Source organism: Daphnia magna, linkage group LG6 (genome assembly GCF_020631705.1).
Source record: "Daphnia magna isolate NIES linkage group LG6, ASM2063170v1.1, whole genome shotgun sequence".
In the NCBI taxonomy this organism is placed as follows: Eukaryota; Metazoa; Arthropoda; class Branchiopoda; order Diplostraca; family Daphniidae; genus Daphnia; species Daphnia magna.
This window is the reverse complement of record NC_059187.1, coordinates 6798593-6822744: the sequence shown is the minus strand read 5'-3', so window position 1 is coordinate 6822744 and position 24152 is coordinate 6798593. Positions and strand designations below refer to the sequence as shown.

General features: G+C 39.9%; 5 protein-coding genes and 1 pseudogene across 7 annotated transcripts; 3 read left to right on the top strand and 3 right to left on the bottom strand.

The window, feature by feature from the left end:
* Window positions 1-1726: 1726 nt before the first annotated feature.
* LOC116925038 lies at window positions 1727-3470 on the top strand. 2 transcript variants are annotated; one of them, XR_006647986.1, is made up of 4 exons: window positions 1727-2358; window positions 2419-2505; window positions 2587-2808; window positions 2883-3470. XR_006647986.1 is itself a non-coding variant. In XM_045174982.1 (2 exons), exons 1-2 carry the CDS (start codon window positions 2646-2648, stop codon window positions 3251-3253), a joined length of 534 nt encoding a protein of 177 aa, XP_045030917.1. In that variant the 5' UTR covers window positions 1727-2645; the 3' UTR covers window positions 3254-3470. The 2 variants fall into 2 exon arrangements, 1 of the variants encoding a protein (XP_045030917.1); XM_045174982.1 differs by having other exon boundaries at window positions 1727-2808.
* Window positions 3471-3694: 224 nt separating this feature from the next.
* LOC123473937 lies at window positions 3695-4897 on the top strand (annotated as a pseudogene).
* A 992-nt stretch (window positions 4898-5889) lies between these two features.
* Window positions 5890-6964, top strand: LOC116934566. The gene is made up of 3 exons (XM_045174983.1): window positions 5890-6268; window positions 6330-6412; window positions 6462-6964. The coding sequence occupies exons 1-3, from the start codon at window positions 6250-6252 to the stop codon at window positions 6819-6821; spliced, it is 462 nt and encodes a 153-aa protein (XP_045030918.1). The 5' UTR covers window positions 5890-6249; the 3' UTR covers window positions 6822-6964.
* Window positions 6965-7419: 455 nt separating this feature from the next.
* On the bottom strand, window positions 7420-9223 carry LOC116926910. 2 transcript variants are annotated; one of them, XM_032933836.2, is made up of 5 exons: window positions 8792-9223; window positions 8627-8730; window positions 8435-8558; window positions 7881-8371; window positions 7420-7811 (listed from the first exon to the last, which is right to left on the bottom strand). In XM_032933836.2, exons 1-5 carry the CDS (start codon window positions 8834-8836, stop codon window positions 7442-7444), a joined length of 1134 nt encoding a protein of 377 aa, XP_032789727.2. In that variant the 5' UTR covers window positions 8837-9223; the 3' UTR covers window positions 7420-7441. The 2 variants fall into 2 exon arrangements, with proteins under 2 accessions (XP_032789727.2, XP_032789728.2); XM_032933837.2 differs by having other exon boundaries at window positions 8643-8730.
* Window positions 9224-17401: 8178 nt separating this feature from the next.
* On the bottom strand, window positions 17402-23838 carry LOC116926671. Its single transcript, XM_032933600.2, has 2 exons — window positions 17707-23838; window positions 17402-17638 (listed from the first exon to the last, which is right to left on the bottom strand). Exon 1 carries the CDS (start codon window positions 23194-23196, stop codon window positions 21031-21033), a length of 2166 nt encoding a protein of 721 aa, XP_032789491.2. The 5' UTR covers window positions 23197-23838; the 3' UTR covers window positions 17402-17638; window positions 17707-21030.
* LOC123466248 lies at window positions 17506-18137 on the bottom strand. The gene is made up of 2 exons (XM_045175577.1): window positions 17707-18137; window positions 17506-17638 (listed from the first exon to the last, which is right to left on the bottom strand). The coding sequence occupies exons 1-2, from the start codon at window positions 18135-18137 to the stop codon at window positions 17506-17508; spliced, it is 564 nt and encodes a 187-aa protein (XP_045031512.1).
* Window positions 23839-24152: the final 314 nt, after the last annotated feature.

The following is a 24152-nucleotide window of genomic DNA, read 5'->3' as shown; positions in this document are numbered from 1 at the left end:
TTCAAACGTTTCAACTTAATTTTCTTGTAGTTCGATGACACAATTGATACAATGAAAATGTAAGTTATTAATATTTTAACTTACTTTACTAGAAACGACAATGAAAATGTAAGTTATTAATATTTTAACTTACTTTTTCATTGTCGTTTCTAGTAAAGTATATTTCAGTAGCACAAAAAATTGGGGAACAACTCTTTAGGAACTGAATTGTGAAAAGTGACTCTCTCTACTTTCTATAGAACAAAAGTTTTTATACGGGTTTCATGAAGGTCGAACTACAAGAAACGGCTAAGTACGGCTAAGTAGAACAATTTCTGCAATACAAAACAGGACGGATACAAACGGGCAGGAAATTCCCTGAGACCCGTCAAACCACACCGACCTATAGAAAAAATAACCAATCGGTTTACTACTCAATTATATCCTTTTAAAGCGATAATTTAACAGAAATGGATACGTCTTGAGGGCTATCCATTTCTGTAAAATTTGTCTATTCCATATTTATATTTTTACGGATAACGTTAAGTTATTAATATATATTATACGTAGTATATAGTGTAAGGACTCCTGCTATAGTTAAGTTGCTGCATTTAATTTGTATATATCTGTACGTTTTTATACTTGATTAGAATTTAGTTAACTGCATTTAGTTAAATGTTTGTACTTCTTTCATATTTTTCCCCCACCCTTGACCTCCTTTCCCTCGCTATCTCTTTTATGGTTATCTTCCGCTTGACCGAGGTGTCGATGTCACCCAGTCTTATCAGTGATTGTGTTCCTTCTTTAACACCAGTTCACATGTCCCGCGAACTAGTGGCACATTCCTTCATCTTTATTGCCCACGCTAACCTTATAGCGTCCGCATCTTGAGTGTGGTATAAAACCCACCGTTTTTTAGATGTTCGAGTTAGTCATTCAGTAGCAAACATAGCGTGCGTGGGTGTATGTCGTATTGTCGTACTAAGAAAGAATAAACTGTGTCGATACCCAAACGTGTTAGTTCTCTACATTTTTGTGGCCGCCCCGATCACTCCGACAGAAAGATTCCCGTTGTTGCCGTACTCCCATCTGACGTCCCTGTAGCCGCCCTGATCTCCTCGACCTGAGATCACCCCATATTACCTGCACCCCGTCTTAACGTCTCTGCAGCCGCCCTGACCGCCCGATCACCCCGGCAACGAGCTGCGTCTTCAACAATTGCCACACTGCAGCACAAATTTGCTACTTATGGGCAACGAGCTGCGTCTCAAAAATTATAACTCTTCAGCAATAATTCGTTACTTACGGGTAAAGAGCTGCGTCTATACCAATTGTCCCACTGGTTGTATTTAAACAAGCACAAATGAATACAAAAAGTGATGACTTAAATCTAAACAATGGTTTTACTCGAACAAAAAGGGGATAACCATTACCAAAAGTTGGAGAAGCGTCTGAAGACCTCTAGGGAAACAAGGGAACTCCTCTAACGGAGCCCAGCTCCGGGAGTTCACCCAATGGAGTCTCATCTAACGCAGATTCGGGGCAGCGTTTTAACCGTCGCGTGAATTACTCCCCTTCCGGACTGCGTATCTGCGTATCTTTCATAGAGCGGACTTCTCCCGATAATTTCTTCGCCACGATCGCAGAGTTGTCCAAGGAGTGGATGACTCATCTCTGCGAAGAGATAACCAATCTCTCTTTTCACCCGCGACAGTATCTTAGAATCTTTAACTTTTAGTTAAAGAATTTCAGTAAGTGTAAAAAATCACCTCTTTGAAAAAAATTTGTGTCCACTAAGTAATATTTTCATCGTTACATTTCACCATTACAATCAAATTCGCATGGGATGGTGGTTAAGGACTCTAGATATTTATGGATATGAGTATGTCGGTTCAAGTCTATTTTATGTAATGTTATCAATGTGAGTTTATTTTATCTCTAAGTGAAAATGTTAATTCCGTTTATAATTTTTTACGTAAATGATTAATTCAATTAACTACAAGATCAAGAAGAAAATTTTTCGTTAACATGATAATAAAACTTATATTTTTTTAACATACTACTTTTTTTTTACAACTCAATTGCCATATAGGGCTGTTTGACATCTTTTTTGACATTTGTTGCCATCGCGGCAATGCAGCAATCGATGGTAGATTTCGTCTGCTTCGACACGAATTGTGATTTCACATCAAGAGAATGTATAGCAATTACAGAATGTGTAAATGTCGAATTGTTGCAACAGAAAAAGCGGAACTATCTAATTATTCAGTCTGCCGAAGGACAGGGAAAGAAGAGAGTTGTGGTTGGAGAGGATGAACATAAATTTTATCAACGATATCCAAAAAAACCTGTATGTGTGTTCACTTCATTTTGTAACAGGTAATCTTATTTAAATTATTACCACTAGTGACCATAAGACAATTTGATACATTTCTGTAGGAAAGCCAAGTGGTCAATTCAACCACAAACATGTTGATTGGGCACCGTCTATCAATTTGGGATTTAAAAAGCCAAAACTACATTTAGGTATTGCATCATTGTTCATTGCCATATATAAGATAGATTCATTGTCCTTGTTTTCACGTCTTAAACTTATTTATATTATAGTTGGTGACCAAGTAGTTCAAGCAAATTAAAACAGCGCTGAGCATCCACCCATTGCATTGATGGATGTTTTATTACCTGAAGATACTGTGGGAAGTGACTGTAATTCACCCATAACGTTGATTACTGTTTCTTCATCTGCTGAATCGCCAATGGAAATGCATGATGAACCCTCAATTGACGCCGAACAAAATATCTCAGCATGTCCTCTATTAGAAACATCACGTAAGTATCATACAAAAATTGTAGTACTAAAGCAAATGAAATACTAATTTTTAATTATCGTTTTTAACTTCCAGCTGTGTTAAACAATTGCTGTGAACCCGTTACTGATCCAGAGTTCGCTTCTAATGATTCATCTGAAATCAATCCTGTAAATCAATTGATAGATTTAATTGAGCAGCTTAACATTTTAAAAGAAAAGTTAAGCGTTGTTGAAGACCAACTTGTGCATGCTAATAATAGTATTTTAGAACTCAATTGTAAATTAAGTACTTCAAACAATAGAATTGCGTTGCTAGAAAAATCGTTAGAACAGCGACCAACAGTTGAGGAGACCATTAAGAATGTACCTAATGCTGTAGGATTTTATACTGGTATTGATAGCTATGAGAAACTATGGATGATGTACAGTATCCTGCACAAAAAGGTGAACACCGATTTATTTTGAAAAAGCCATCTGTGGGTAGAAAAAATTAATAGTTTACCTTTTTAAGGAGACGTAGGGTGGTTTTGGCGCAAAATCATTATAAGGGGGTTTGGGTAATATCAGTCCAGACAGCTATTTTTTGCCCTAAGTATTAAATGTCTGGAAAAAGTGTAGACTGTTTATCGGTAGACTCCCCTACCCCCCGGCTAAGTAGAACAATTTTTGCAATACAAAATAGAGTCTTAATGTCCAAAGCGAAACCAGGCCAAGCAATCCAAACGCTCATCATGCTGTACAAATGCTTACGGTAGCTCTAGCAAGTCTAACTTGGCGAAGCTAGATGTGATTGGCCGCTCTATCCTTAGGACGATCCTTGGCTCGAGACAATCCACACCGGTGGAAATCCTGTACGCCGAAACAGGCACAGAACCCTTTCTGTGGAGAACCAGATGGTTAACAAGCAAGTACCTGGTAAAAATGAGCCACAAGACCCGCAACCCCATGTACGAACTGGCTATGCAACTCGTCACTTCCGAAACGGTTTGGAAGACTAGAAGCACCCCCGGCTTAATAAAAGAATACGAAGCAATAAAAGGGCTAGGGATCAAACTTTTCTTCCCCCAATCAGCGCTACCATCAGAATACCAATACCCGTCACCTAGCCGACTTCCTCTGTGCAGAACCGCTTGGTTCCCCTTAACCAAAAAACAGGCAACGGCGTGTAGAACACGGACGACGACTCTTTTCTCAGCCCTCAACCAACAAATTCCACCTTCCACGATCAGGGTCTACACAGACGGTGCAAAATCAGCTGACCCCGACAAAACAACATGCGCGGTATATATACCGTCCTTAGGTTTTGAAAAGGCGTGGACCCTAACCGTAGGGTCTAGTATGTTCACGGCAGAACCGAACGGCATACTGTAAGCGCTCAAGCACATATATAACCTCGACGACTATCCTCCTGAAGTAATAGTGTTCTGTGACTCGAGCTCAGCAATGCAAACAGTAGCATCATCCTCGTTATCTGATAACGAAGCAGTCACAAGTACCCGCGAACTGATCGCGAGCCTCAAATCCAGCGGTACACGGACGACACTAATTTGGATCCCGAGCCATACGGGGATAGATGAAAACGAGAAAGTGTACAAACTAGCTTCAGAAGAATGTGGCAATCAAAACAGCAACGAAAACACCAACCGACTATCTCCAAGCGAAATTATATCTACGATCAAATCCAATTGGGCCGCGAGCTTCCTCCAGAGTCTACGCTCGTGCCAAAAGAGCTGCATACGAATGAGAACCAGGCTGGGTACCATAAAGTGGCACCAACACAACAATCGGAAGGTCGCTGTATGCCTCCACAGGTTAAGATCCGAACACAACTACTTGAATTCCTTCACCCACCGAATCGACCAGGAGGCCGATCCTAGCTGCCGGAACGGGTGTGAAGCAATTGAGAACATCCAGCACGTCCTAGTAGCGTGCCCGAAACATGAAGCCCACAGGCACACCCTGCGCCAATTCATGGACGGAAACAATTTACCCGTCAACGTAGACACAATAATAGGCCTCAACCCTACTGTGGACCCATCGACCCAATTCAAACTACAGAACGTGGTTGCAAAGTTCCTAAGCCAAACAGGCATCGTCAACATAGTTTAGCACGTCAGATACTGATAAGGGCTAACTTCACTCCCTTTTGTAAATAAAAAAAATAAAAAGAAAAAAAAAATAATCTGAAAAATAATCGCAACTTACCAAGATATGGCTCTACCCAAGCGTCTAACTCGCTCTCCAAAGTGGCTAAACACGCCATTTAGTACCAGAGTGACAGAGAAAAATCATCAACGTTGGATTTCGTCATCTGAAAAAAAAAAAAGTAGTCAGTTCTCGACAATGTAACACTTACAACTATATACTGCCAGCATCATAAGGGGAGATAATCGAAGCAACAGTCACGGCTGACAACAACCTGTGGGACACAAAATACAGTAACTAGAAACGAAGAAAAAAAAATATTTAAGTTCGCCACCACTGGAAGAAACACCACAGTCATATAGCAGTAAGGTAGCCCAGCACGAAACAGCAAAAACACCTCAGGAAACAACAGCACAACAACATCCTGGTCGCAACAACCACACAAACAAACTGCCTATAAAGCAAAATATCAATATATTAACCTAGTGAACGCCTACACTACCAAGTCACAAGAAGGAGTCTCAGCAAAATCCGAACACCACAGTCAACGAGCATCACAGTCAAATCGCCACCAGCCAAACATCACGACTGATCCACGTTTAGTCAGTGCGGCAGAGCCAACGCCACCGCCACCTACAAACTATGATTTCATCACACAGCGCCAGATGCTCGGGCATCAAACACCAGGCCTGAGTGAAAATCCCCATCTCTCCCCCCCTCCCCAACTTGCCTAAAAAATTTTTTCTTTTGGAAACCAATTTGTGCGACTGCGTACGCCGGTGCGGAAGGTCTTCGTTGTACAGAAGACCAGTTGCTGCAACAGCAGCACAGCATCCATCCCCTTAATTAAATCAAATCAAATCATAGAGTCTTTCCATTACTCTTTATTGTCATTATCGGGTCGGGTAATTGGGTAGCGTATGGAAACACCAAATTATATTTATCAGTATGCTAGCTATCTATTACTTTATTGCTAGTGGCTTATTGGATACGTTTCCGTCGGCTACGCGGGAGTTCCGCGTTCAAAGCTTGTTTGGGTTAAAAGTATTCAGAGCAAATCTAACTGATGAATATAATTATATAAAATTTTGATGAGATATATAATATTTAAAATTTTGAAAAAAGTATTTATATACGATTAATGATTATTTAATTCGTAAACAATTACATTTTTTCATGAACGCAATAATTTTGTAAACAGTTATTTCATCCAAGTCTAGAACCCGGATCTTCCGCGTCGCCCACGGAAACGTATATGTGGGTAACGTTTTTTGGGTTCACACTATGTATGTGTGTTACGTTCCAGCATTAATTTCATGGCCTTCAAGAGAAAATGTTAGGTGTACAATGCCACTAATTTTTAGAGATTAATTTTGTAATTGCGTTTGCATTATAGATTGCTTCGAGATTTTTTGTCAACGTCCAATTAAAATCAAGGAGAGGGCATCTACTTACTCGTCATACAAATCGCACAACACCGTACTTGATTGGAGTCACACCACAAGGAACTGTATCGTTTATTTCAAAGGGATATGGAGGGCGTTGTAGTGACAAGTACATAGTTGAAGACTCTGGATTCTTGGAAAACTTAATATATGGGGATTTGGTCATGGCTGATCGTGGATTCACTATTCATGAAACATTTGCCTTACAAAATGCAACTCTTGCGATTCCTTCTTTTCTTGGTAAACAAACACAGCTGTCAAACAAAGAAGTTGAGGATTCGAGAGGACTTGCAAGGATAATAGTACATGTAGAGAGAGTTATAGGTGCAACCAAACAAAGATTCAGTATTCTGCAAGGTCCTATTCATCGTTCAACTCTTGCAGTTTGTAAAGATGATAACTCCGCATTAATTGATAAGATTGTAATGGTATATGTTGCTTGATTTACAATTCATGTTCTTCATTGGTTCCCTCAGTTAGTAATGTTACCCAAACGTTTGAATGAATCCAACAAAAAATACAAAGTGTTAATTCATACGAATATGATCTGTGGTGTAACAATCTTTGTAATCTTGGTTTAATACATTTCTTATCTTTTTTTACCAGGGAACTTTTCATTCCATTTATCACATCTTAGTTATAAACATTGGTAACATTTGAAAGAACATTTCTCTGCACCGGATTGGTATCAGGAACAAGAAGTAAGGTATGTCTCCTTGTTTTTGGAGCAGCGGCACGATTAATTTTCCTGCAAGTATCACATTTCCAAAGCTTTGTAATCCTTTTCGGTGCATTCAGTTACGATTTTATGCATAATTCGTGAAATTTCTTCCTCTTGCAGATTTCGTCCGCACAAAACACGGTTTTTGAACTTCCAGGTAATTCTTTTTGGCAGTAACACGGTAGGTATTGATTTACAATGTTGTTGTGAGGTACTTCTGTTCGCATGGTTGACTTTAAGTAGAAGTATCCCCCTAGAACTTCCGGCATTATGACTTCGAGGAAAAATTTCTTTGCTTGAGGGATTGACGCCGACAGTAGATCTGCGTCATAGGGAACGGTATCATAAACCAGATCCAAAGCGGTATAAACCACAAAAAAAGCAAAGCTGGAGCTGAACTTGAAAGTAGTATGCATGATCTTGGTCCATTGAGTACATTCTGGTCTCTTCGTTGTAAATCAAAGGAAAACCTTTAGTTTTGGCTGCTGTGCTTATCAATCCGTTCTTAAATTTGAACGGGCACTTTATTTCGATAACTCCGCTGCCATGACACGGACAACTAAATATAGCATCGGGTGATGCAGCAAGGAATGGGAATGCAGTTGAAATGAGTGCACCTGCTCTTGAGAGAGTAAATCCAGGATGTTCATTGATATGGTTCAAGTTTTCTTCAAATGCCTCCAAGGCTACTGACTCTTTTTTCAAGCCCCAACTATAAAAACAAATTTACGATAGTTAGTCAGGTCTATAACAAATAAGACTACAATTTTACGAGACTAACCTTGTCGCTTCACTTGTAAATTTAAAAGCTTCTAGGTAGCAAATTTCTTTTATTAAAGAAATGGATGGTTTCTCAATACTTGTTTTTAGCACACACTTGAATTTCGAAGCTGTTATTCGATATGCTGTGTACCGAAACCAATTTTTACTATCACTTTGATTCAGTGTTAATGATGAAATAGCTTCTCGTTGCTCAAACGATATTGAAATTTGGCTGTAAAGCTCATTACTTTTTTCCACTAGCTGTGTCAACGAGCATCCCATAAGATCCATCTTAAACATTGAGCCAATTGGTTTCGGCAAGGTTATTGTTAACGCTGGATGGATGAAATTTTTTGAGTTATCGGTAACCAATAAAATTCCTGTCGGTTTACCCGGCATCTCTTCAAGTTTCGATAGAAGCAATGTGATGTCCTCTTTAGATGGAACATTAATTTTTGGCAATTTCTCCATGCATACGGCACCCATGTCTGTTATTTTTTTGAATACATCCTAATTGTTAAAAAACAGTAATTAACTATTCATTATTATATTCCCTGCGTTGAAATTTATTACCGGCTTGGAATAAGTTCCCGACCAAGTGCACAGCTGCTCAGTGCAGCTTATTTGTTCGTTTATTTGTGACGACACCATGCAAACTTGAAGGAGGCCAGCAACATGGTTACACACTTCTCCCAATCTAAAAAAAGAGGTTAAATTTAAGTAAGAACATGATCATTTCTGCTTAACACGGTAAATTTAGCTCACCCAGCAGCACACGTACAATGTTCGCAAATAACCGAGCATAGTTGTTTGGAAACTGCTGCCCATGGCTTGTGTGGGCTCTCACTTAATGCTTGAGAAGGTGAGACCTTAGAATGAATGGATTATAATTAAATATTTTAATGGGAATGTAGTTTAACGTAAATATACCTTGGCCTTCAGCAATACGACTTGGGTTGCCAGAACAATTGCCATAAACTCTCTTACCCAGCCATCTCTCACAGCCTGCTCTGATTCAAAAGAAAGCCCCTTTTATGCACCAAGTGCCTCCATGTGGTTTTGGTAACTTTTTGATGCCTCCAAATAGATGAATATGTCTGGGGGGGGGGGGGTTATTTTGGGAACAATTGGGCAACAATCCAATCCGTTTTTCCACATTGTATTAGGAATTGAGTAGGGACACTCAGAATTTATCAGTCTTAACTTATCTAAATAGCGAGTTTTCGCATCACTTTGCAGTCCACTTGCATAGTTGGTTACCGACATATTTTTATAATAATAAAAAAAAAGAAAAAGAAAATAAAGACACTAAACACTAATTGTTCGACTGTAACCTTCAAATTTATTCACATTTCGCACAATAAAAAAATACAGTAATAGCAGACGAAATCTACCATCGATTGCTGCGTTGCCGCGATGGCAACAAATGTCAAAAAAGATGTCGAACAGCCCTATTGCTGTCAAACTAGCAAACTTTTCATTTCAAAAACTTAATTTCCTTTTGTTTTATCTTTGTCGTTTTCATGTAACTATTACAAGTGTTCAAGTTTTTTGGGGGTTTTTTTTCAACGAGGCTATAATTGCGAGCGCCAGATGGTGTCGTCGTAACCCTTGTTTTTTTGTCTGATTGGCTCTTACTAGGGAATGCCTACCCGCCATCGGAGGTATTTGAGTTTACAGGCCTTAAGCAATAAGTAGGCCTTGCTCAGAGACCTTGTTGAACCATGGACTACTCTAACTAAAGGACGGGACTCTTCGACATTTCCTATGTAACCCATGTAATTTTTTTTTATTTTTTATTTAATTCAGTTTTAAAAAATAATTATTCACTTACCATATGTCCCTATATTGAAAATTAACCCTTAAAGACATATTAATTATTTTGTACCAGAAAATCGGGAAATTGGGTGGGCCGCCGGTGGGACATTCCACGCCAAAAAAACCAATCGATGGCGCGTCAAAATTTAGATTTTGATAAAAATTGGAGTGTGTATTGGAAAATACATAAACGATTTATTGTCCAATTTTTGGATTTTTCATTTAATTAGTTTAAGAGTTATTGTGATGTAAAAATCGAATTTTTTCATTTTGCCGTGAAGGCAGAAAAAAATATTATTTTTTTTTTCTTATTCTTGCCTCTATTTTTCACTGGATTGTGATTTTAAAAATATCAATCGATTCCTTATTACTTTCTTTATATAGTTCATAAAATAATTTTCTTTTTAATAAAAAATTAAATGTATAGTTAAAAGAATGAAAAAAAATTTCTTCCAACTTCAAAATTCTGTATCACAGAATGCTTGTCGATTGAGAAACTTTAATTTTAACCAGATGAAAGAAGAACTTTCATTTATCATTATATAAAAAAACCACGTGACCTTTTTTCTTTATAGTTGATAATTAATTCAATCTATAAAGGGCTCTTTTTGCATTTAAAGACATATTTTTTAGCCCTGAGCATTCTCCCCCCATGAACGCTTGTCTCAAGGTCGTTTTTACGATATGAAAGGGGGAATCGCTCCCCTCCCAAAATGGCCGACGTTCATGGGGGGAGAATGCTCAGGGCCCAAAAAATGTCTTGAAATGCAAAAAGAGCCCTTTATAGATTGAATTAATTATCAACTATAAAGAAAAAAGGTCACGTGGTTTTTTTATATAATGATAAATGAAAGTTCTTCTTTCATGTGGTTAAAATTAAAGTTTCTCAATCGACAAGCATTCTGTGATACAGAATTTTGAAGTTGGGAGAAATTTTTTTTCATTCTTTTAACTATACATTTAATTTTTTATTAAAAATAAAATTATTTTATGAACTATATAAAGAAAGTAATAAGGAATCGATTGACATTTTTAAAATCACAATCGAGTGAAAAATAGAGGCAAGAATAAGAGAAAAGAAAAATAAAAATTTTTTCTGCCTTCACGGCAAAATGAAAAAATGCGATTTTTACATCGCAATAACTCTTAAACTAATTAAAAGAAAAATCCAAAAATTGGACAATAAATTGTTGGTGTTTTTTCCAATACACACTCCAATTTTTATCAAAATCTAAATTTTGACGCGCCATCGATTGGTTTTTTTGGCGTGGAATGTCCCCGGTGCCATCTGGGAGCCAAAAATCCTAACTCATTGCTTGTTTTCTTTCTACGATTTCTAGTTCAGTTGTCAGTCAGCAAGATCATGCGATTTCAGTTGATAGATGGCACCCGACAATTCGAGTTCAGTTGTCAATCAGCAAGAACTTGCGATTTTTGGTTGATATATGGCACTGCCGCCCCTCCCAATTCCCCCTCCTACCAAAATTTAAATCGCAATATCTTCTTAAATAATATGTTTTATAAAGAAAAAATTTGATGGTTACAATCGCCTTTTAAAGCTGCATTTAATGGTGTATTTTTCATTTTTTTCATGAAAATAGCCCACCCGACACCCTTTAACAAGGTGAGATAGCGAAAGAGTCCCGTTCTTTAGTTAGAGTAGTCCATGGTTGAACACGGGCTAGTGACACTAGCTGAGAATAGGTGGTCTCTTCTTTAAATTCCAGACCAACAAGGCGACAACTAGTGTTGGGGATACATCGAAATTCTATAGATACTAGATATATCGTATCGGAGTATTGGCGTATCGTCGATGTATCGATGTATCGGTATCGTAGAAGGTTTGAATGGTACGTTTGGATTGTTTTTATTGCAATATCCGTTTAGCTCAATGGGACGGTCTAGCGCTTCTGAGCTCTGTAAATCTGTCATTCTTTGTCCGGTGTTCTAGTCTCGCAGTAGAATGTATACATATACTAAATGTTCTTTTGATAAAGTAATTTAATTTTTCCATAGAGTTTTTCTTCAGAGAAACCCCAATCTTTCGATCTAATTATTTCTTAAATATCGGTATAGATAATTTTCTTCGCTTTTATATTCTATAACCAAGTATAACACAGTCGATCTGGGTGGTTGGTATAATCTGTGATTGCGAATTGTAACGTTGAAAGTAGTAGGTTCTATTGTAAGGAATGCATCAGCTCACTCTTTCTTGGAAAAATATCCTCCCTCTCATTCCTGGAAACAAGTCATTTTCCTTTCCATCCTTTCATTACGCTCACCTTACGTTGGTGATCGCGTTGACTTTGTTTGTCGTATAAAACCCCATCAATTGTAATTCTTCGTTAGTCAACGCTGGGCTGTTCACCCAGTCTAGTGTTGATTCACTCCTTCGCGAGATAAGTGTCAGGTCGTTTATTCGACCTGCTACTGGCTTGCTCGTTCCCCGTTTAAACTTGTCTTATTTGTGTCTTTGTTGTGCTTGACGCTGGCTATACGGCTACGGCCTGTATGTATGCCTCCAATCGTTTGAGACATTTATCGACTTGTTTGAATCATGTTAACATTTTACGGGAATATACCATCGAACGAAGTCCGCAGCTTCCCTTAATCGAGTAAAAGCTATTTACTTAAAGATGAAGTAAGTAGGGGTTTTACACTATTCACACGGAGTAATTTTTACTATTGGTTTTTTTGTTCTTTTTCTTTTTTTTTTTTGCGTGTATCGGAATGTATCGATAAACCTCAATTCATGTCTTTCGTAGTTTACCGCATGGTTTTTTGTAGAGACTGGCTCTGTGGTACACTCGCTTCCATAAATATGTAGGCCACCGCCCGCGGGTTGTACCGCTTCAAAAATACCTTTATGCGCGCCTTTATGGTATATTCGACAATAGAGTAGGAAGGGGTTACATATGAAACCAAAATAATGATGGGATGAGTATGAAAACCAAAAAAGCTATTATTTCAAGGCTTTTTTTCCTTAAAATTTTTCTTACAAATATGAAAAGCTACACTGTGTTAAAAATGGCAAGAGTAGGTGGGCGAGTTTTTGGTCCGCATGAAGAATTTCACCGTGAATCTTACAGATTGACTGATGCAATTCGTATTGAAATAATTAGACTTCATAAAAACGGCATAGGGCAGCGCACAATCGCGCGTAGATTACAAATTCATCGAAAATCAGTGGAATTGTGGATCAAAAGATATAACGAAGACAGAAATCTGAAGGTTTATGCTAATGATGAAGGGGCTCCAAGATTGACTTCCGAAAATGAAGATTTTTTGTTGGCATGTTCAGGTGTATGATCGTCTTAATGAATAATTTTAATTTTTTACTAAATTTTATTAATAATTACCATTTCATTTATAGCCACTATAAATAATTTTGATAATTCTTCTGACGTCGCGGCTAAAGCCGGCATAAATTTCTTATCGATTCAATCTATTTCAAGACGATTGAATGAATCGGGTTTACAATCTAGAATCGCCGCAATAAAAGACATTCTAACTCCGGAACATAGAGCCGGAAGACTACATTTTGCTAGGCGCTACGTTGACTATCCCGTGGAATTTTGGAGGTGGGTTCTTTTTACTGATGAAAAATCGTGGTCATCGGCAGCACACGGTCAGATCCGCGTTCGGCGACATCAGAATGAGAGATTCAACAAAAAGAATATCTATTCTATAAAAAGAAGCGGACGAACAACTGTAAGCGTGTGGGGTGGTGTGTGGTTGGGTGGCTTAACGCCACTGTATCGCGTTCAAAATAATTTAACTTCAGCGCAATACATAACGAATGTTTTAGAAGGAACTCTACTTCCTTACATTCGCCAAGCATATCCAAATGGGGAACCTGTCGTTTTTGTTCAGGACAAGTATTTATAACAACAATAATAATCATAATGCAGATAACTTTATTTTTTTATATTTTATTAGTTCTTCTGTCCATAATTCCCGCACTACCCGACAATGGTTAGTTGAACACCCGGAAATTGTTGCTCTCGATTGGCCCGTGAAAGGAGCTGATATGAATCCCATCGAAAATTTGTGGGGTCATCTTGTTGTTGCCCTCAACAAATCGAGAAATGAACAGGGATTGCCTTTTCACGCACGCGACGCAAATGGAGCTGACGAGTTATACGCCCTAGTAAATTCTGAATGGCAAAAGTTAATGCGTAATGAAACGTATATCGAAAGCCTGATAGAAAGTATGCCACGGCGACTTCAAGAAGTAATAAATGAAGAAGGGGGGTGGACGAAATATTGATCTTTGCCTAAAACACTGTAACAAAAAATTTTCCGCTAAAATAAAAAACTTTGTTTTGCTGACCCATCCCTCAAGTTTATTTTCTTCCTTTCACAAGCTTAAGTAAACATTCCGTAAAGGTATATTTGAAGCGGTACAACCCGCGGGCGGTGGCCTACATATTTATGGAAGCGAGTGTACAGTAGTGCCCAGTGAACTGGTAGTATGATGTTCGATTCCATAAACATGCTTATTTTGAGATGTCAGTAGGAAACATAAGGAAAATCTTTTTTGAAATGAATATTGCAATTGAAAAATATATATTTCGAATCATCGGTATCGGTATTCTTCATGAAATTTTGATCTGCCTTATTGTAAATTATTTACCATTATCATGGTTAGTTGGTATAATCTTGGGCTGTGGTTGGATATTCCTGTATTTCAAATCCGGGAATGTACATTTTGATTTTTTTGGTTTCTGAATTTTGTTTTGGTTTTCCGTATCGGAATTATCAACAAACCTAAAATCATGTCTTTTTTAGTTTGTAAAATTAATTTTAGTAAAAATGGCATATCTGTTTGTAAGCGGAGAGTGGATTTGTGGTCCGGGGCTCAATTCTTGAAGAGAATACTAATACTACTAAATATATACTAATAGACCACTTTCGGATGCTGCGTTGAAAAATTTAAAAAATTCAGGGGGGTTTCGGTTGCAGGGGGAGATAGGAAAAAAGGAGGTTTTTGATTTATTTACCCTAGTAATACTTTTCCAATTCAGGAAATGTTCTAGAATACTACACTTTAAGACATTCTGCGTCTTCTCCAGTCATTTTAAATAATTAATCATCCCTAGTTTATCCATGAAAATTAATTCAAGTAAAAGGCTAGGGATGCTGTTTAGTATATTTTGCGTTTCTAGTGTCAAGAAAATATGTAAACATGGGTGATTCAAATGTTAGCAATCTAATACCTCAAACAATAAATCTATTTAATCTGTCCGACTACGCCAATGGACTTGTGCAGATAGAGAAGGATATCTACTTAGAAAAATTGGTAAAAGTAAACATCGATTGTCCATACCTTTTCCCAGACCAAATGTGACAGACATCGATCAAATTGTTAGAAACGTTCCTTCCTAAAATAGATCGTCATACGCGTAGTCGGACAGTTTAATTAGATTTATTGTTTGAGGTATTAGATTGCTAACATTTGAATCACCCATGTTTACATATTTTCTTGACACTAGAAACGCAAAAAATACTAAACAGCATCCCTAGCCTTTTACTTGAAATAATTTTCATGGATAAACTAGGGATGATTAATTATTTTAAATGACTGGAGAAGACGCAGAATGTCTTAAAGTGTAGTATTCTAGAACATTTTCTGAATTGGAAAAGTATTAGGGTAAATAAATCAAAAACCCCCTTTTTTCCTATCTCCCCCTGCAATCGAAACCCCCCTGGATTTTTTTAAATTTTGCAACGCAGCATCCGAAACTGGTCTATACTAAATAAAAGCAATGAAAACATCTATTAATAAATTTGCGAATGTCATACTTAAATAATGTTTTGAAGATTCGAAGATAAAATTTTAAAATTGAAACAGAACTGTTTATTAATATTATGTGTTGTTTTGCAAAATTCTGGAGCATTGGTTAGATCTGCGACTGGAAACATGTACATTTAGGGTTCAAATCCGAAGATGGGTTTTATTTTTGATTTTCTTTGTTTTCAATATTTTCCATTTGCATCTCGTATCGATACGTATCGATATATTGAACTTCATCTTGTCCCAACTTCCCACTGCATGAACATGTAGTGGTGGGACAGTGGTATGGTACCGAATAGTAACCCGGGATTTGATGGTTCAAATCCCAAGATTTTCGAGAAAATGGACATGTAATATTTCTTCTAGGGGTCAATCCACGCCGATCCGTCAGATCTTGGGCGCGGGTAAGTCACGGATTTTGTTTAAATTTGGACAGTGGATTCATATAGTTATAAAACACTGATTTTCAAAATTTTATTGTGTTTTTCCCAGTAGTTTCTAAGTTATCGCAAAATGAAAAACGTTTTTTTTTTCATTTTGCCGTAGAGCATTTTTTATCGGTGTTTTTTTATTTTTCAATTTTTGTCCCTATTATTTTATTTTTTGATAAATTTAAATACAAGTTTGTTATCCAGTTTTTCACTAGCTTTCGTTTGGTTACATCGGTCGGCTTGGATTGACCCCTAGGTTGTTTTGTTAAATATATCTGTACTGGAGGATGAAGAGGAGGATCCGTCATAAATCGGCAATATAAGTATATCTATTATACTATATGTCTATGTACTAAAGTCTATACAGTATACTTAATAATTTAACTTAACTAACTTAACTTAATTTAAACTTAATGAACTAAACCTTTAATTATACTACTAAAGAAACTAAGCGGGACAAAGGCCAAGCAAAGCGAAGAAAACAGGAAATTTGGGTGGGTATATTAAGTATAGTCAAAATAAAATATTTACCAATATAAGTTATCCGTATTAAAAATTATATACCACACACCATCAAGTCTAACAACCAAATGACTGGGCGTTTGAGTCATCATGTTTTTTTCCGCCCGATGGGAGAGCATCTTGCGGGTGTGTAGTTTTCCTCCATGCCAAAAATTGTAAATCGCTAGATGGCAGTCCCACGGGGTAGAAAATTGTTCGTATATATATTCTACACATCCACTTTCCTCACATCCATAAAGTTTTCCAACATTTCACTGTAACTTTTGATAAATTCACTTGACGAGGTCAGAAAAATAGATCCGTTGATATCCATACTTGAAACCAGACTGTTATTATGAACGTATACACCACCAAATGAAAACTCAATTACTCAATTATTGAATTTTCTTAATTTAAATAAAAATTGATGAATGATAAAAACGATAATGTAAGATTTGAACCTATGGTCTCTCTCACAGCAGTCCAGTGCTTTACCACTAAGCTACCTCATTTACTACATATGTATATTTAAATTCATATTAGTACTGGTTTTTTTGTGCAGTTTAGTATAGTAAAGTACATATACTACAATGTATAGTTTGTAGTATACTAAAGTATAGTAGAATATTAAATATACATACTATATACTATACTATACTAAACATAAATAGTACTAAATATAATAAAACAACAATAAACAATAAAGGAAAACCATAGCACAATGTCGATTATTTAAATATTTACTTCATATAAACTAGTTCATGAAAAAAAAATTTAAAATTTAATGAAAACGTAAGATTTGAACCTATGACATCCAGCATACTAATCCAGTGCTCTATCACAAAGCTAACCAACATACTTGTTTTTTATAATTGTATTCAGGTTAAAACAACAATTTAGTAAATACTACACTAAAGTATAGTAGAATATTAAATATACATACTATATGCTATACTATACCAAATATAAATAGTACTGTGACGGATGGGGGAAATCCGCAATATTGTTTCACGGAAAGAAAATAAGACACAGGACGACTTTGGATTGAATATGGAAAAAGAGTTTCTATTTTTTGTTGCTCAGCGAAAAAGACAGGACTACACTTTTAAGAATGTCGCCGGCAAGTGCCTTTTTCGTCTGCTTCGCTGCCACGGTGCCGCTTCTCTTTTCCTTTGGCGCTGGTGTGCCACAGTCCGGCTGGCCGGCGGAATCAATCCTGCGGGCGAGGACCTGAAATGTAGCATAATTTAAGAACGGGGCGGATTAGTACGGATCGAGCGGTTTTGACGGCAGCCTACCTTATAACGTTATCGCTACTAGGAAAGACTTTTGTTATCTGTCCAGTAAGCCACTCTCCTCTTCGAGTGTTTTCGTCCATTATCAAGACGTTGTCGCCGACACGGAGCGGTCGGACCGATTTGTCCCACTTCTTCCTTTCAATCAAGCTGGGCAGGTACTCACGCATCCAGCGTTTCCAAAACTGGTCGGTAATGAATTGCGCCTGCTTCCATTTTCTTCTTGAGAGTCCGTCAAAGGCGCTTTCAGAGTCAGGGGCCTGGTGAGGGTTTGCACAGCCCAAGATAAAGTGAAAGGGAGTGAGAGGCTCTGGTTCTGCCGGGTCGGTCAAAACGTTCGTTAGAGGGCGGGAGTTCAACAAGGACGCGACTTCTGCGAAAACTGTCCGCAGAACTTCGTCGGTGACGGATTGATTTTCCAGAATGGCCTTCATGGCCTTCTTGCTTGAACTAATTAGTCTCTCTTTAAATGCCACCAAACGATGGTGCTGACGGTGGTGAAAACCGCCAATCGATCCCTCGGTCAATCATCTCGGTTGTAACCCGAACAGAGTTTAGGTTGTTGATTCCTTCTCGCAGCTCCTTTTCTCCAGCGACGATGTTTGTGCCATTATCGCTGAATATCACTTTAGGGTGACCGCGGAGGGAGATGAAGCGGCGCAGTGCCATTATAAAAAAGTCAGCATCCATTGTGTCTAGTACCTCTAGGTACACGGCCCTAGTGGAGAGGCAGGTTATTAGCAAACCATATCTTTTAACAGTTCGCCGACAGACGACGACCTGAAAGGGACCAAAACAATCCAAGCCGATGTTAGTAAATACGCGGGTAAATGCTTGGAGGCGTTCTTTCGGTAGACTGGCCATTCGAAGAGCCTGTGGCAGCGCATGAAGGACTCTACATTTCACACACTTTCCAAGGGTTCGACGGATCGCTCTTCGTCCCTGGAGAAGATAAAAATTTTGCCTCACAACACTCAGCGTATGTTCCACGCCAGAATGGTGGACTCAAAAAATGACAATCTTCGATTATGAGTTTGGAGAGGTGGTGGTCTGCTGCTATGATGATTGGGTGACGAGTACGAGCAGGGAGCTCTGCGTGTTGAAGCCACCCGTCCACCATCAATAAACCGTCGACGGGGTCGATGTATGGCCCCACTCGCTTCAGGATCGAATTCCTGGGAATCGAGTCGCCCTTTGCCAGAGCAACGGTCTCGCGCGAAAATGCCTCTTATTGCGAGATGGCTAGGCAGAGGTGAAAGGCATTAGCAAGCTCATCGGCGGTTGGTTCCTTGACGGAATCCGGATCAGTCCGTAACGCTTGGGCGACATGACGTTTCAAGATGTTGAGCTGGGTACTTTGAGCAATTAGTTTAGATACTACGAGAAATGACGGGTGACGAGATGGTTGTACCACGCTTAGCTGACCGACACAAACGACTTGCTCCGTCTCCTCATCATCCAAAACGGAAGGCGGATGGAACGCTACTGGGACGAACGCTAGATCCGACAAAAACCTAGGTCCGGTGATCCATTGACAGCCTGGCCCAAAATCTTTTGGAACAACGCCCCGTGTGCAAGCGTCCGCGGGATTGTCTTCGCTGCAGACATAATGCCATTGGTCTGCCGACGAGTGTGCAAGAATTTCATTTCTTCTTGCCGTGACGAACGCTGTTTGACGAGGGCGGCTGGTGCGCAACTGATGTAGCACTATTTCTGAGTCCGAATAAAACTCCGCCGAAGCTCCGATGAGCCGAAGCTCCTTCTTGATAATTGCTGAGATTTGAACGGCCAGGACGGCGGCTTTTAGCTCGAGTCGCGGAATCGTAATAGGGGTGAGAGGCGCGAGGCGGCCCTTTGCCATAATAAAACTGACGTGCATTCTGTTTCCGTACTTCACGCGAAGATAAGCGACGGCTCCGTATGCTACTGATGAGGCGTCTGCAAAAATAATTAGCGTAAACACTGATTTGTCGAGAGGAAATTCGGTCGGGTGGAAGCAGCGGCTGACATACATAAGAGACAGTTTGTTCAGTCCTTTCGTCCATTCTTTCCACTTTGCCAGAACTTCTTCAGGCAATGGGTGGTCCCAGCCACGAGGCATTTTCTTCTCGCGCTCTAATCGATGGATATGTTAAAACAGGAGCCTCGCTCCTGACCTCACTGGAAGGCAAATACCGAGAGGGTCGAAAGTCAAGGAAATGGCTGATAGCAATTCCCGCTTTGTAGATACTTCGGGCATTTGCTTTACCCTGATTCTGTAAGAGTCGTCGATGAGATGCCACTCCATGCCAAAAATAAAGTCAACCGGCGAGGCGTTCGGGTTAAGATCCGCTATTGGTGTCGATCTAAGATGCGCTGGTATACTGTTGATAACTCGCAAGGAAGATTAAGCGAAACCGGTTAACGCGAAACCACCAGACGCGAGAGATTCCGTCACATCTTTCGCAAAATTTAAAGCCTCCTCCTTAGTTTCGAAAGAGTCACAAAAGTTATCGGAGTAAAAATTGTCCTTTAATCTGGTGGCAACGTGGGGAAAACGGACGTTGTCGTTCGCTGCGCGTTGCAAGGTTTGAACGGAGGCAGATGATGACTAATTTCACCAAATACTAACGTCGTGAACTGGTACGTGAGGATCGGAGAATTGCTGCCAAATTTGCGGAAAACGAAGCGTTGAAGTGGCTGATGCTTTTTGTCAACACCGATACGATGGTAAAATGAAGTAATATCGGCCGAAAGGGCGACGGAATGCTGGCGCGCTCGAAGTAGGATACCAACCAGATAAGGAATAGATGGGGGTCCATGCAATAGAAAACAGTTGAGAGATACTCCCTTGTAACGAGCGGCGCAGTCGAAAACGAATCGAATCCCTTTATCCGGTTTGTTGTTGTTTACGACGAAGAAATGCGGTAAATGCCAAATAAAACCCGCCGGTTTGTCGATTTCTGACCGATCCACAAGGACTACAGTGCCGGAAGCGATGAGATTATCTATCTTTTTTTCGTATTGTTTGGCGAGGCCGCGCATATTCGGGTCAAGAAGGCGACGTTCAAGTCCGTAGAAACGCGAAAGAGCTTGGCTTCTGTTGTTGGGAATTAACGGGTGGTTCGGTTTTACTGGCAGCTCGATCTGGTAACCACATTTTAAGCGCGTCATAGACCGATTGATGATGGCTAGCATTTGATCGTCTTCGTCGGAAATGGAGTTAGCAGCTGGAGGCTCGGGTGAGTTTTTGCATGGCGAGTTTCCCGAAGCTTCGAAAGCCGATGAGTGGGGTTGTACGTAACCTAAATTAACGCTTCGCTTCTTACTAGGGCCGGTAACGAGACATCAAGGTATTTTGCCAACGACGTCCCAACCGAAGCAAGTCTGGTGCGCTGTACGGCCATCTTCACCTTTGATCGGTAAGGCGACTCGGAGCGTTTGATGAGCGGATGGAAAATCCATTCCGATTAAAACTTCGACTTTGGACGAATCGATACTAGGAAGTTCGAGGCCGGACAAGTGTTCCCAATTAGTTTTGATACTGGGCCAATCAATTTTACGCCGGGACAGAGTAATTTTTGGGACGACTAAGACGTTGGACACCTCCAAGGTTTGTTTCCCATCCAGTGAGCTAAGTTTGAACGTCACTACATTGGATTTGATTAAAAGCGAGTCGTAGAACGAACCGAAGCGAACGAGCAAAGGCGGACCTTTCAGATTTAGCGAGTTTGCCAAGTTGCGTATTACGAGGGTTGCTTCGCTACCCGGATCAAGGACAGCATAGGTTGTGCGAACTGAGTCAAATGATTCAACCAACAGTTTAACAATAGCCAATAAAACTGGCCGTACACCGCTATCTATGGATTTAACGAGAAATACGTGAGGCTTGTTACCTTTATTGGTTGATGATTCCGGAAACTGCCGATCAGCTCCATGTAATAACGAATAGTGGGGCCCACCACATTCTTTGCAACCAGCGTTTTGTCTTCTGCATTTTCGGGTGTAATGGCCGTGAATTAGACATTTTAAGCAGCGGTTGTTGGAGGCGCATAATGCGGCGCGAGCGTTGACAATCATTCGTTTGAAAACGTTACACATCTCGAGCCTGTGGCCTGGATTCTTCTTGCAGGCAGGACACTCTGGGAAGACTGCTACATCCAATAACGATTGTGCAAGGATAGTTGGGTTGCGGTTGTTATAGTTGCTGCTGCCCGATTGATTTTGATTGCTGTTGTTTCTATTTGTCGAACCGGGAGCGGGTGGTTTTTCTGCGTTTGCATTGCCCGTCGAAGATAGTTTGGCACCATGAAGCTCTTCCGCACCAACAATTGCGTCGATCCAGCTGTCAAAATCCTTTAGTGATGGAACTCGTCTCAACTCGTAGGCATACTTGCCCCAATCAGTTTGAAGATTCATCGGTAGCTTGACGTGGAGGGAGCCAACTACCGTGGAGTAAGTTAACAAATCGATGTGTTCAGGGCCTACGCTCGAAAATGCGTCATGCACGGCAGTTGCCATGTGAAAAAGGGAATCAAAGTCATCGTTCTTGAAAGGTAGAAGCTGTAGGAGGTACTGATTATGCGCTTGAATAATCAAGGCTGGGTCGCCGTATTTGCTTTGGAGCTGAGCCCACGCTGATTCGAACGAATAGCCGCCAGTGAAGATATTCGCCATTCTTCGTTGGATACTCTCTAGCAAAGTTTCTTGGAACGAAAGCAGTTTCACTGACTCCGTGAAGTCTGTGTCGGCTAGAGTGGCTTTAATACCAGCCGCATATTTCGGCCATCTACGGGGATCGCCGTCAAACTTAGCTACTACTAGCCTTGGTTCGCGATAGGATGAATGATGACGCGGCGTAACAGGAACTTGATGACTCATATCGCCGATGTTGGGGTTTGTTGGCACGAATGCCTTAGGAAGATTGTTCTGATAAGTTTGCAATGGAGACGAAGTTAAGTGGTAATCTTCGAACGCTACAGCTCCGAGGCCCGCAAGAAGTTGCGATTCGCGACGGATTCGCATCATAAGATCCTCTTGTTCACGTTCGTTTTTTGTCACCAAATCTTTGACTTCTCGTTCTTGCTGAACTTTTTTCTGAACCAACAAGAACTCGAGATCGAGCTTTCGTCTTTTCGCTGCCGTTAATTGAGCAGTAGCGTCAAATTTTTCATCAGGTACGTTTAGATGACTGGTGTTATCTTGCTGTCCAGGCTGTTGAATAGCACCTGACGAATCGTAAGGCTGAATGGTATTGCTGAGCGATTCCGTTTGGTCGTCGTGTGGATTAGAACGATTAGGTTCATGGTCGCTGTTGGATACATTCCATCCCTGACGACCAACCCTCACTTGACGGACGCGATTGAGTGCTTCGACGCAAGTGTTATGCAGCTGCTGGATCCTTTGCAAGTACGCTTGGGCGGCCTCCAGTTCTTCAGTGTCAAGGTTAGCAGCGGCCACGAAACGCTCGTGTATATCGACGAGCTCGTTGAAGGCATCAGTTAGCGTTGGCATAAAGTCGTCGAGGTCGGCGCGAGACGCGGCGTCTCCTATTAAAGTTCAAGCTCGCTTTACGGTGTTGGTGTGTTTGCGCTTTGCTGTCGTCCGCGTGGCAAACAGGGCCTGAGCGTCGACCATATGATCTTGGCCCTCAACGGCCATGCTGGAAAATTAGCGAGTATGAAGCAGTATTGGGAGTTCGTCTTATACGATAGCGTAATTTTTGTTTGGTGGCGTAGTTCTTTCGTGTAACAGCCGGCGAGTATACGAATCAATGAAATTGGGGAAAAGTGTCAACTATCCGAACTGGCCAGTGAATGTTTGCTTGACTCACGTAATTGACGGGAATATGTTTTTCGATTTGTTCGAAAAACCTTGAGAGATTTTCTTCTGTTTCCACTTGTCACCTGAATTGTTCGTCAAATGGGTTTCGGCACCAATGTGACGGATGGGGGAAATCCGCAATATTGTTTCACGGAAAGAAAATAAGACACAGGACGACTTTGGATTGAATATGGAAAAAGAGTTTCTATTTTTTTGTTGTTCAGCGAAAAAGACAGGACTACACTTTTAAGAATGTCGCCGGCAAATGCCTTTTTTCGTCTGCTTCGCTGCCACGGTGCCGCTTCTCTTTTCCTTTGGCGCTGGTGCGCCACAAGTACTAAATATAAAATAACAACAATAAACAAAAAAGGAAAACCATAGCACAATTTCGATTATTTAAATATTTACTTCATATAAACCAGTTCATGAAAAAAAAATTTGAAATTTAATGAAAATGTAAAATTTGAACCTATGACATCTAGCATACTAATTCAGTGCTCTACCACACAGCTACCCAACATACTTTCTACATTATAATTGTATTCATGCTAAGCGAACAATTTAGTAAATACTACACTTTAATGACGGCAACATCGCCTCACTACTACGTTTGGCACAACTCCATCTCGTTCAGGGGCCTGAACGCT

Coding starts and splice junctions, on each gene's coding strand:
- LOC116925038 (XM_045174982.1), top strand. CDS start 2,646: ATGGATGTTTTATTACCTGAAGATACTGTGGGAAGTGACTGTAATTCA. Junction 2,809..2,882: donor TCCTCTATTAGAAACATCAC/GTAAGTATCATA, acceptor TTTAACTTCCAG/CTGTGTTAAACAATTGCTGT.
- LOC123466248 (XM_045175577.1), bottom strand. CDS start 18,137: ATGAAGGCCATTCTGGAAAATCAATCCGTCACCGACGAAGTTCTGCGG. Junction 17,639..17,706: donor AGTAGCGATAACGTTATAAG/GTAGGCTGCCGT, acceptor GCTACATTTCAG/GTCCTCGCCCGCAGGATTGA.
- LOC116926910 (XM_032933836.2), bottom strand. CDS start 8,836: ATGGCAATTGTTCTGGCAACCCAAGTCGTATTGCTGAAGGCCAAG. Junction 8,559..8,626: donor CATTGTACGTGTGCTGCTGG/GTGAGCTAAATT, acceptor CTCTTTTTTTAG/ATTGGGAGAAGTGTGTAACC. Junction 8,372..8,434: donor CGGGAACTTATTCCAAGCCG/GTAATAAATTTC, acceptor TTTAACAATTAG/GATGTATTCAAAAAAATAAC.
- LOC116926671 (XM_032933600.2), bottom strand. CDS start 23,196: ATGCCAACGCTAACTGATGCCTTCAACGAGCTCGTCGATATACACGAG.
- LOC116934566 (XM_045174983.1), top strand. Junction 6,413..6,461: donor CATACAAATCGCACAACACC/GTACTTGATTGG, acceptor TTTATTTCAAAG/GGATATGGAGGGCGTTGTAG.